General features: G+C 39.3%; 1 protein-coding gene across 1 annotated transcript in view; it reads left to right on the forward strand.

Moving 5' to 3' along the window:
• The window catches only part of MAP3K5 (mitogen-activated protein kinase kinase kinase 5), a 153032-nt gene that overhangs the window by 74189 nt on the left and 65419 nt on the right, over positions 1–13424 (forward strand). The window contains exons 4-8 of the mRNA XM_026649798.2: positions 1176–1369; positions 1679–1847; positions 2690–2796; positions 7191–7361; positions 12319–12431. Of these exons, the coding sequence (XP_026505583.1) occupies positions 1176–1369; positions 1679–1847; positions 2690–2796; positions 7191–7361; positions 12319–12431 (754 nt within the window). The remainder of the gene's footprint in view (positions 1–1175; positions 1370–1678; positions 1848–2689; positions 2797–7190; positions 7362–12318; positions 12432–13424) is intronic.

Below are 13424 nucleotides of genomic sequence, written 5' to 3' on the forward strand. Positions count from 1 at the left end.
CCCTGCCCACACACAGCCCCTAGCTACCCCCTCCCTGCACCCTGAGCTACCCCCCTGCTCACACACAGCCCCTAGATACTCCCCTCCCTGCACCCTGAGTGGTTTTCAAACGTTTTGAGCTGAGCCCCCCACCTTTGAGTTATAATTTTTGGTTGTGCCTGCCATCCCCCACAACCCAGACAGGCTGGGTGGCCTGCTGAGGTGAGTCAGGGGGTGGAGGTGGCGCTCCCTCCCTGGGGCCTGCTGTGTGGTATCTGGCCAGAGCCCTGCCAGCTCTTGCCCCCCCAAAATAGAGGTCAAATTATGCCTATGCCTAAGGGTCCCCGCCTGGCCCAGATCTCCGAGTCCCCCGCCCCAATCACCCCCACTGGGTCCTGGAGGTTTTATAGCATGTTGAGGGGACCTAGAAAGAAAAAGGTTGAGAACCCCTGGCATATAGTACACATTCTACATACTAGTATTACTATAAGGAGCCTCCTTCTCAACTTGGAAGGCAAATTTAGATGAGTCTGATTAAAAAATAGCTTTCATCCATTGATATATGTAGATATAATATGCAACACAGAAGGAAATTTTAATTCTTGATGTCAAAAGCTTAGTGTGCTAAACTATTTTAGTAATTTTCCAGTCTATAGGAGGGTTATCTTCACATAATTATCTCAAGATAATGCAAATGGCTTACAATGTTCATGGCTTGTAACATCTATGGGGCTGACTTAAACTGTGTACCAAGTCCTCAGAGGGTTATACTGCTGCCTTTTCAATAGAAGTCATTTTGAAAACAATCCACCTCACTCTCCACTTTAGAATTAAGCTGATGGTCTGGGATGCATGGGGCACGCTGTCAGGCTACTATAGTAGTTAGAAGAATCTTTCTGATAAGTTAATATGCTGACTATTGTAAGGTGAGAGTGAAGCCCTTAAAAGGACCCATTTTATGAAAACAATTCAGAAATCAAAAAGAATATATTTCGGGTGGCCTCATCTTTCATCTGAAAATTAAATTGCATAATCCTAAACCATTTAGGAGAAATCCTGATCCAGTTGAAGTCAATGGCAGAATTCCCATTGACTTCAATAGGGCCAAGATTTCACTCTTTGCGATTAACTATTTCTAACTTGAGGCCTATAAATATAGAAATAACTGTCTTAACTATTGCATCGTGTTTTCACAGATGTGCACTGGTAACTACATATTTGTTCCATATATGATAACCCCACATAACAAAGTGTACTGCTGTGATAGCAGTTTTATGAAGGGATTAACAGAGCTAATGCAGCCCAGTTTTGAATTGCTCCTTGGGCCAATATGTTTACCTTTGGTGGATCGCTTCATTCAACTCTTGAAGGTGGCACAGGCCAGTTCAAGGTAAGATCTCCTCTCATCTCCTCCCATGAAACACACACATTTTTACGGATGATTTCGATATTGGTGGTAGGTTTCTTCAGGGAGATGTTAAAATTCTATAGCATTTTCCATGGAATAATTTGAATTGAATGAAAGTAACTATTTTTAAAAGTATTCTAAAACTATTATTTTAACTATTTTAAAAAATATTTATTTTCTTTATTCGTATTGAATTATAAGCTAGGGCCCCACTGTACTAAGGTACTGCACAAACGCATAACATAAGACGGTCCTTGCCCCAAATGTCTAAAACAATGTGTTTAATTGTAGCCAATATTTCCGGGAGTCCATTCTTAATGATATCAGGAAGGCCCGCAACCTGTACACAGGCAAAGAGCTAGCTGCAGAGCTGGCAAGGATACGACAGCGAGTGGATAATATTGAACTCTTGTCTGCGGACATCGTAATAAATTTGCTGCTGTCCTACAGAGACATTCAGGTATGACCTTGCTGTTCAGAAATAATACGTTGTTTCAATTCTTCTTCTTCTGCAATGTAAAAGATATGGTGTTTTTACAGTGTGGTAAGCAACTGGTTCATTAACAAAACAGTGCTTTTGTTACATGCGTTATAGACACTATTAAAATTAATGAAAATTTTTTTTGACTGAGGCTTTGTTGCTTTATTTTGCAGTTATAGTGTGTGCATCTACTCACTTGGCAGGGGTTAATAACAGACTGCTTGTTGTGTTATATATGTTGCTTCTTTACAATTAATTATATGCTTGATCATAGGTTAATGATGGTTTTTAAATGTGTATCTGTAGTTGAAGTGATACTATCTCTTAAGTTCATGAGCCTCTGGGGTATTAAGACTTTTTTTTAAAGATTGAGGGACGAATAATAATTAAATTCAATTATACAGTAACCTTCACTAAGAGCCCGAGGGTACTTTATAATTCAAACACAATTAACTGCATAATATGTCTGTCTTAATGTGAAAGATAATACAGATTCACCCTCTGAAGCCAATTTCACAGCAGTGGGACATAAATGCTAAAAGCTCCAGTTCCATGGAAGAATATATGAATCTATATTTATGTAGTTCAGCAGACATGACTTCACTGATTTTCACGTTAAGTGCCATGTCCCCTTATAATAAGAGGTGGGGTATGACACCAATCATAACATGAGATTGAAGAAATTGAAATACATAAAGCCTATTATGAATTCATAATAGATCTCTCTGTATGAAATTCCAAATCCATAATTTATAAGCAGAGTTTATATAGACATTTCTGCAAGCACTTACAACTTCATTATTCTCCCCTTCTCTTGGAAGGATTATGATTCCATTGTGAAATTGGTGGAAACTTTAGAAAAGCTGCCTACCTTTGACTTGGCCTCCCATCACCATGTGAAGTTTCATTATGCATTTGCACTAAACAGGTAAGAATAATTTTTCTCCTATGTGAGAAATCTGAAATAATAATCTGAGTTATTGTTTTACTTCAAACTCTCCCCAGGGCATGGTGATCCCATTGCAAGACCCCCTTCTGGAATCTTCTCACACAGGTCTTAGTCCCATATATTGCACTGAAGCATTTTCAGGACTCTCTGAATTTCATTTTCAACTAAATGTCCTTCCCCTTCTGTGCCCTCAAATTCCATTTCACCCTTCTTCATTCTTCCTCCTTCAGTGTGGGAGTTCAGTTTGTCTTGTGTAAATCAGCATTTAACTTCGCTTTCCACACCTGATTTTGTACAAACAGAAAATATGAGGTGGGACAAAGGCCAAGTAAATGTTCTGTAAAATGCACTCAAATTAATAAGCAGCATAATTTTGTCAGGGTGCTGGAGGTACAGCATGGTAGCAATCCCACTGGTTTAGATAGCCTCGTGTCTAAATATTATCTATTCCCATGTCAGGGGACAGAAGGATAAGTAATGCTAATGGGGTGCAAAAAGTAAACCCTCCTGTCACCTTAAGCAAAGCAAAACATCAGACAGAAGATTTAGTTCATTTTTAAAAATTTCTTTTCATCTCCCTCGCACTGTTTGCTAGCACATAGATAATGTGCCATCTGCTGTGCTATATATGGCTTTTACGGGTTAAACAGGAAACTAAGATTTTTTGCATGACAGTCCAGAAAAATACTGGCCACTGAACAAGACATTAAAATGGGATTTTCAGAAGAGCTCAGCAAGGAACTCTGCTCCCTTGCTCTGCTGTCATTCAGGTCAGTGGGAGTTGTACCATTGACTTCCATGAGAACAGAGGCCAACTATGAGCATTTTTTGAATATCTCACACGAAATATAGAAAATCTCATAACAATAAAGGCTAAGATCAGCCTTTATTATCAGAGAAAAGCAACAAGCTTTGAACACCATGTATTCCCCCATCAAAGAGATTCAGAACTGTCCAACTATTAAAATAATTGTGAGAAGATATTATAGGTGACAAGCTGAAAAATTAGGGACAATTATTTTTGTAGGAAATGAATGCTGTCTAGCATTGTTTAGCCTGCGGAAAAGATCCAGGCCCTCTCAGGCAGACCCTTATGGCCATGCACGCTCCATTGACTATAATGGGACTCCTCACAGATGTTAGGATCTACCTTTGCAGTTCTGATTGCAGGATGGAGCCTTAGAAGGTATCTGACATATAGGCTTTTTGAACAGTAGCTAGAAAGGTGTTCAGATATAATTTCACCTTTTTTCTTTCTCCAGATTGTAAATTCAACTGGGATCAGCGGTAGCCATGAATATGGTCACGCTTTATGGTGTGTGCTTAAGTCAGTGAGGAGGGTTCTGCTCATGCTCAGTGTTAACGTTTTCCCTTTAGGGAGATTCATGTTATGAGGTGTTTCCTCTTGTAAGCCTAGTCTGAGTGGTGACTGTGAGATTTCTGGAAGTGTTACTTAATATTTGTGCAAGTAGCAATGATGTTGACTGTGGAAGAAACAGCGTCCTTCACGTCTAGTCTAGAAATGAGGTGTTAAGTGTTGGTCGCTATTAGGAAGGAGTAGAGCAGCTCCTGGTCAGAATCAGTCAGAAACAAGTTTTTAGGAGGGTGTGGATCGTGGAAGAAAGAACCAAAGGAAAAACACAGTGGAGACCTCTGTCTGAGGAGAGCAATGAAAGCATAAAATGGTTAATTTCTCATCACAAAATATTCTCATGCTTTGTTGATTTTGCTCATTGTCCTATGAAGTCCAAGTTATAGACAGTCAACCAGGTCAGACTAATAGCCAGCCACTGAGAAATTTAGAGGGGTTATCCAGCCCAGTTCCCACTCTGAGAATGAACAGTTATATAATGGAGCTCAGCCAAAAGTGATGAAGTGGCCAAACACATCCCCCTTTCTCTTCACACCAGTGGTGATCATGAGAAGATGGGATGAGGAATGCTCTGAACAACTGGTCAAGTCCTGCTGCTGACAGGTCAAAACAGCAATGCAGACATAGACTGCCCACAACCATCAGTCAGAGACAGGAGCCTCCAACTGCTCATCAGCAGTAAGCAGAGATGGGAGAGTCTGCACAAAACAACAAAAAGGGAAACCAACCGCTGTTCCATCCTGGAACCACTTATGGAGTTTACAACAGCCATAGAGCTATGGCAGTGTACCCACTCTGGCTGACCCAAATGAAGGGGGAGACAGGTGGGCTGAAATTTGGAATAGGGGTGCTTGGAGGGTGGAGAATCTGTGTAGTTTCTGTGCACAGATCAGTGTTTATTTATTTGCTTTCTTACCAGGTCGATACAATTGTATAGGTTGGCTGAGTGCACAGTGGTGTATAGCCGACTGTACTTATGTGCTCCAGAAAGTTGTATATATTGTCTACTGAAACGCAGTTCATTGTTTTGCAGATATTTTTTCTTCTTTGAACACTTAGAGATCACTTAGTTCCATTTAATTTAAACATATCCTGCTGTGTAGCTTTCTTTTTCAGCCACATTTCATGAGCTCTTGTGAGTACCATGGAGGAAGCAGATTTGGTGTCCAGTGCCAAATCCTATACTAAGCAGCTTGACGGTTGCTTCAAGTCAGTGGTTTGCATTGCAGGGACAATGTGCTTTTTGGCTAGCTCACCTTATCAGGAGTTTGCACAGCTGCTATAGAAAGGGAGCTTGTGTGAAAAATGATTGTTGATGTATTTTTATATTTGTTTTGTTTTTGCAGATTTAGCTGATGCCGTTTTGAGAAGCCATTCAACACCTGCTTTGGCTTTTTAAAAAAAAAAAAAAATCCTAAAAATACAGAGTTCAAGTGATTAGCTTAAAGGGAGAGAAACTTGTTAGTTTTGAACTAACCCAATCAATTTTTTTTAAGTTCTGTTCACAAGCCTAAACTCCTTAGTCTCTAAACTTCTAACATTGAGAAAACAGAGCTCTGTGATATATGTGGCTTTTAAGAAATATCTCTCCGATGTGAGAATAATATTTTGAAGGTCACTTGCAATAAGTCCTTATCTAGATATCAAGGCAAAACTTGGGAGTGATGTGGCTTGCATGAACATGACCCGTTGTACTTGAAAGTCCACAATCCTTTTTTCTTTCTTGGTGTTCTTTGTGGGCCTAATTTCTTACTTGAGCAAAACTCCCATCCTAGTGGTGAAGGCCTTAAAAAAAATTGCATGATTCTTTAGTTAACAGACTGCTGAAGCAATCTAACTGTTCTGATCTGCACATGCTTTTCTTTGGACTCAGTTGCATTTGTAGTTAAAAATTAACCTGTGACATAGCTGAAAGTATGATCTGCTTCCCTCTATTGATCTCTTATGTTTGATGCAAATCCCAACCATGCAGATTCAAAGTCAGGATACAATTCACAAAGGCAAGAATATTCCCTTATTACATCTCCATTTAAGTAGAGTTTGTTTTATGATGGGTTTCAGAGTAGCAGCTGTGTTAGTCTGTATCTACAAAAAGAACAGGAGTACTTGTGGCACCTTAGAGACTAGTCTCTAAGGTGCCACAAGTACTCCTGTTCTGTTTTATGATGGTCCCAATCCTGCTCGCATTGAAGCCTATGGGATTTTTGCCAGTTGACTTTAATGGACGCATCATAGAAATGTAGGGCTGGAGGGGACCTCAAAAGGTTGTCATGTCCAGCTCCCTGCACTGAGGCTGGACCATGTAAACCTAGACATCTACACAGTTCTCCAAAAAACAAACAAATGGGCAAAACCAAAGAAGACCGAGACTATTCTGTGCTGAGAAATGAACCATTTTGCTATTTCATTGCAGAATTAAGTCATATTTAAACAAATTTTAAAACGTTGATAGTGAAGATTAGTATCCAAACCATGAGTCATCAGGAAGTATCTAATGCTCACAGTATGTTGTGTACTGATAGGAAATATTTTTCTTGTGAGTTATATTATCCCATAATCCTTTTGTTTTTATTTTCCTGGGAATTTGATGTGTTTTGGGTATTCATTTTATGCCCGAAAGATAGAGGGGGACAAGAGACCTTACAATCCAAATTAAAAATAATTGTTTCCCTCCTAATACCTTAAAGAGCGTGCACTTGCTTAGTGTTTCTTATCATGCAATCTGAGAACTGCAGCTGTTTTTTGTTTTTTGCTTTTGTTTTTTCTCATAAAATAATAGTTGGATCAAAGTGGTATGTTGTTGGAGAGAGTTTATAAAATGATACAAAAAAGTGGCCCTCCCTAAAGGGGAAAAAGGTCCATAGCCTGGTTCTGAGAGATGTGTTTCACCAGCCAAAAATGTATGTGCGTATCAATGCAGTGTAAGAAAATCTTGGGAAGTTCTTCCCTACTACTCTGGTGGTTTTAAGTGGAAATATTCATCTGTGTATTTTTTTAATAGGCGAAATCTACCCGGAGATAGACAGAAAGCTTTAGAAATTATGATACCCCTGGTACAACATGAAACTCAGGTAGCTTCAGATATGTACTGCCTGGTGGGACGAATCTACAAAGATATGTTTTTGGACTCCAGCTTTACAGACATAGAAAGCAGAGACAGTGGGACATCCTGGTAAGTGTTCTTGCTCTTTGTCTCTCTTTGGATTAAAAAAACCAAATCTTACTTAAGGCTTAATTTTTCACAAAGAAGGTATTACAGCACTAACCCCAATCATTTACAATTCTAAAATGACCATATTAAAGCTCTTATTCTATCACATGAGCATAGTTTATTCATTGGGGCGAGTGAGTCCTCTGTCCATAAATCCATCTCCAGGAACTTATTATAACATTCTTTACCGCTGAGTAGCTTCAAATAGCCCTCACCTTAGGAATTTTCCTTTCTTCTTCCCCCAAGATGTGGAATTTCCCCCCTAAATTGCTGTAATCTGAAGCCCAGGATGGGCGATAGTTAGTCCTGGACCAGTGACAGGTTTGAGAGCTGATAATCAGTGACCCTGTATAGGTTTAGAAGTGGGAGCTTTCTACCGCTGGAAAAGGTGAATTTCTTTGCTTTCCAATGGGATGAACAATATTTGAATCTACCCCAGGAATGTCCTGAAATATCAGACTGTGATGATATTTATGTATAGACAAGCTACCTTAGGTCACTTTTAAAGGTGTATTAAAAGTATTAGTTCTAATATTCTTCTCCTTCAGACAGGGCCTGCTCCAGGGTTTTTGCCACCCCGAGCGGCGGGGGGAAAAAAAGTGATCGCGATCGGTGGCGGTAGGTCCACCACGCCGCTTTCTTCTTTGGCGGCAGGTCTTTCCCTCCAAGAGGGACCGAGGGACACACCGCCGAATTGCCGCTGAAGACCATGATGTGCCGCCCCTTCCCCTTGGCTGCCCCAGGCACCTGCTTGCTGCGCTGGTGTCTGGAGCCGGCCCTGCCTTCAGAGGTCTATAAATTTGGACTCATGATACTAAGGGAATCTAGTTGTCCCAGTGGAGAGAGAGCAAAAATGGTCTCAAAATAATTAAAAACTCTCAATTCAAGAGTGTTTATTTTATGATACATAACTGATAGAATGTGTGTTGGTGTGATGTGGTGTGGTGTAACATAATATCGACACTTGGCTGGGGTGAACCACTCAACTTATTTGTGACTTCCCTGCTTGTGACTAGCATGGCTGTCCTATTTTCATGACAACAAAACGGTTACACCATCAGTGTAGTATGCCTACACTAAACTAAATAGAAAGAAATACTACTGATTGTCCTGTGTGTTGTGTGCCTGGACTGTACTGTCTGACTAATTTGGGGACAGGCACTGAGTTTTTCTCTGGTTTTGTAGTTTAATACCATACTGAACATACTGAGAGCTCTCACTAAATGAGAATAGATCATTGCTCTGTCTCCCTTATTTTGTCTGTTGAGCTTTTAGTTGCTGAGAGGAGCACACTGAGGTATCAGCCTCAATTGTAGATTATTGCCATCGTGGGCTTCTTTCCTTTTAATTAATTTGTAAATGTACACAATGTGTGCTTAGCGTGTGCATGTTCTTTATATCAGATTCTAGTTCTGGTCCTATAACCACCAGCTTCCAGTCTTTGTGTGTGTGTGTGTGTGTGTGTGTGTGTGTGTGTGTAAGTGCAGTTGAGAATTTAACAGCAAATTTCTTTTTTCTATATTTTCTGTATACTTTTAGTGCAGGGGGCAGTTCATGATAGAAGTATGTTTAAACAATCTCAGTTTTTAAACACCTCTAATACATTACAGATATGTGACTACTACTGAATCTTTAAATGACATTGGAAAGTAAGAATACAGCTCATAACTTTTGATTTTTTAAAAAAAAGCATCATTCACTAATTCCTCTGAGCCATGGCCATTATGAGATTTTTCGAAATTGTCATTTAAATGCCCCCCACCTTTTTTTTTTTTTTTTTGTGAGGTGATGTTAAGGTAGATAAAATGATAGACTTGAGTATAAAACTTGGCAATATGATGGGTGAAGTAGTATAAATAATGTTGAGTTTATTGTTAAATTATTTGCTTTTTCCTTGTTCATTCATAGCTATGAAAAGAGAAGCAGCGAGAGGCTCAAACATAACTAACCTAAGAGCAGCCAATAGGTTCAACCTGTTTTTAATTAATCATAATATTTAACGCTTAAGGAGCTTTTTAATTCCAGGCATCTTAAAGTGCTTAATTATGTTGAAGTAAGCATTATTATCCCCATTTTACAGGGGAACTGGGACATAGAAGTCAAGTGATTTCTCCAGGATCACAAAGCAAGTCAGTGGTAAACCTAATTACCTGCCTGTGCATAAAAGAATATTAAACACTGTCTCACTCTTTGGTTCAATAGCTCAGGAGGGTCTGTTCTCTAATACACAGTAGTAGAAATGCTGATGATACATCCAGGAAAGAATAGGCAGACTTGTACATAGTGATTTCATTAGAGATGCCACTGTTACTGTAGCTATAACATTATGTATATTATGACTTATAAACCAGAATTTTGTTGTTCTCTCTGTGGGAGGAAAAAATTAAATCATATTGTGCTGGATGCTTGTGTGAAAAGCTCTGCGTGTGTGTGTGTGTTGATAATCACATTTCCTCTAGCTAAAAGCCAAAGAATCATTTTTACAACCAGCTAGTAGTGTGAAAAATGTTTGGCCTATTCCAGAGAAATAAAGAGGGAAGGAAGTACCCTTTCCTAACATAAAAGATGGAAGGACATAAACCTTTCCTATAAATATGAGAATAGCGATAACAGGTTAATTAACTGACACTTTTTTTGTCAGACTATTGCATTACTGATATTGTAAATCAGATCCGCCAATAAATCAGTCTTTTCTATCCAAATCCTTGCTCTTTTACCTCTCTAATTCAATGTCAGTGCTGTAACATTTCCTAAATGTTAGCTTTAGTTATCTTGGTGGCATTTGTAATTGCCTCACTTGATGTGGTGTCATAACTTTAGATACAGATTTTTAAAACCTGACCACCTGCTTTGCACCTAAAGTTTGCAGATGAAAATAAGTGGGGGTGCAACTTTGTGCTCACAATTCTGTTTGGGCACAACCAGCGATATTTAAAGCTTGCATACACACAGCAGTTGTACACATTTAACTTAAATCAGCTTAGTTAACTGGTGCAACTTTTGTGTTTGAACCATATCTGTTCAAAAAAAGGTTATTTCAGTTTAGCTTGCATCTGTAAATTTATTAATTCATGCTCCATTGCTATAAGTCAGGTCAGGGCTGGCTCCAGGGTTTTGGCCGCCCCAAGCAGCCAAACAAAAAAAAATAAAATAAAAAAAATCCGCGATTGCGATCTGCGGCGGCAATTCGGCGGGAGGTCCTTCGCTCCGAGCAGGAGTGAGGGACCGTCCACCGAATTGCTGCCAAACAGCTGGACGTGCCGCCCCTCTCCGAAGTGGCCGCCCCAAGCACCTGCTTGGTAAGCTGGTGCCTGGAGCCGGCCCTGCGTCAGGTTTAAACCAATGTAAGTTTTCCCACACAAAGATTATACAGATTATAACTAAACAGTATAAAACTACACCTTTAGTTATATTGATACCACTCTGTGGGTAGAACAGGGCTTGGAGGTCTAACAGGCAGAGACGTCGGTACATATGACATCATTGATGCCCACAGAATTGCCAGAACTAAAAGAGAGACTGGGTGAGGACTTTGTAAAAGGAGCTAGGGTCTGGTTGCCTCATCCACTTTCCTTATGCACTTTACAGAAGCCGCCACCACAGCTGACACTAATTGGCACACTTAACAGAGAAAGGACAAAGAATGACAGTACAGTTACAGAAGTAAACTCAGTCATCCTCAGAATTGATCTCTCAGGGTAGGCCAGGGTTAAAACATATTAACAAAGAAGTGTAGTGATATTTTCGCTGCCTGTGGTATGTCTTCCTTGTATATAAATAGAAGACTTCAGTTTTCAGGACTTTTACGCCAACTCCTACAACAAGTACTAAATGCATTTTTTTTTAAAGTAGCTGCTATGCTGATTTGGTCCGAACAAGATCTTCCCTTGCTTCTCTTGTCTTGTCCTTTTCTAATCTTTAGGTTCTGGATGGTGGGTGCACCTGTATAGATTCTCTGCTTAGGTTAATTTACATTTCCTTTGTCTGTGTGCTTTTATCCCGTTTATTGTGTGGGTGTCTCTACATTTTAAACAAATGTATAGCAGCTATTTTCATTTTTAAGAACTAAGGGTATACAGGTCAAACTTGGGCATATTTAGACAGTGTTGTGTAGAAGAAATGAAATACTGTTTAGCAGTCCAGAGTTGTAGTTACAAACAGGCTTCTATATATTTGGAACAACAACAACAAAAATGTTGTTCCCCTTTTCTTCTAATTATTTCATCAGGGTTTTTTTTTTTTTTCTCTTTTCCTGTCCATTGCATGATGAAGGTAGCACAAAAGATCAGTAGAGAAATAAGGATTCCAAACCTCCAAGCAGCTGTAGCACTAAGCAAAGCAAGAAAAAGGCCTGAGTGTGATTATGCCAACCAAGCTATTCATTCTAGTTAATATGAGTTTGGGGCTGGTGGGAGGATTTTTTTGTATTTTACTATAAATAAATGTTTTGCTAGCATATATTTCCTTCCTCATTTCATTCAGTCTCACAGTGCAGAAGTAAAGACAGATGATCAAAGTAAAGAGCAAATTAAGTCTTCATCACTCATCTTGACTTTCAGGGTCTGTTTGCTGATCTCATTAGAGTTCTAGACTGCTCTCTGTAAGTCAAGCGGCAAGTTCAACAGGCAAAATTCAACAGCTTTTGCATTTTAAATACTAGTCTTAACGTGGTTTTTTTGGGGGGTGGGGGTAGTGAGTGAGTGTGTGTGTGAGAGAGAAATGGGAGAAGGATATATAAATGTTGTACTCCTAAAAATAAGCAGGAAGCATGAGTGGAGAACAGTATAATATTTTTACTTGCATGGATGGTTCTAATTGTGCAAACGGAAGCTAAGCACTTACAGTACCTAAACCTATAATTATCTCCTTGTTAGATTGCATTATTTAGAAAGTAAACTTGTGTGTTTGTTTTTTCTAGGTTCAAGAAGGCGTTTGAGTCGGAGCCAACATTGCAATCGGGAATTAATTATGCAGTACTCCTACTGGCAGCTGGACACCAGTTTGATACTTCTTTTGAGCTACGGAAAGTTGGTAATTAATAGCTTGCTGATTCACAGGCAAATCAAATCCATGATCTCTCCCCACCCCCCACTATTATAGGGGAAACAATCTAATGGATGTATTCAGAGTACTTTGATAGTGAGTAATTGAACACTTCAACTGCCTTTCTTATTAAAAAGGTTTGGCATCGAGCCTCTCTGGTGATCCTGAGTTTAGCGCTCTGGTGGAGACCTGGTTCAGTTCTCTGGGCCCTATCTCTTGCTGCCTGGATAGCAGAGGGTATAGTGGCCTCATCACCTGCTCACTTTGCAGTTGACCTAGGAATTAATTTGCTAGTCCCTGAAGGAGCATGTTACTACCAGTGTTCGAGGTAAATCACTGTGATACAGGACAGTGGGGACAATGAACTGAAAGTCATCCTAGCAATGGGGAAAATATGCCTTTGACTTCCAGCGGGGTAGCATGGGAGAGAAGAGATTCAATTTCTATTTGCCTTTTGTGCATTGGTTTAGTTGTATATGCCACTTTGTTGCCTTATGCTATGATCTTGTAAGATCTAAGGAGATATGCAAAGTCAAGGCTAGCCAATAGTACTTGCATATATATTACAATATAGTCTCTGTAGGTGACAGTCTTCCCTGTCAATCTGTTTAATCAGAGCTACTTTATCAGGATCTGGATAATATAAACATCCTATTGGGACATGTGGCCAGGGACTCACTTTCAAATCCATATTAATGGAACACTCTTGACACATCATTCTAGATAATAAGGTTGGTAGAAAGTGACATTTGATATGATGGAGGCCATTAAATTGTTCTATATTAATTTCTAAAACATATATAAATATAAAATTGTTTCACATAATATGGCATTCCATTTTATACATGCATTTAAAGTCCCAGTGAAATTCATGCATAGAGAAAAGGATGTTTATACATCTGTTATACAATCTGTTATAAAACTTTTTTTTCCATTTGTACTTCCTAAGACACATGCAAACACATGCGAAAATACCATTTT

The sequence above is a fragment of the Terrapene carolina genome, unplaced genomic scaffold, assembly GCF_002925995.2.
Source record: "Terrapene carolina triunguis isolate 2854851 unplaced genomic scaffold, T_m_triunguis-2.0 Scaffold85, whole genome shotgun sequence".
Taxonomy (NCBI): Eukaryota; Metazoa; Chordata; order Testudines; family Emydidae; genus Terrapene; species Terrapene triunguis.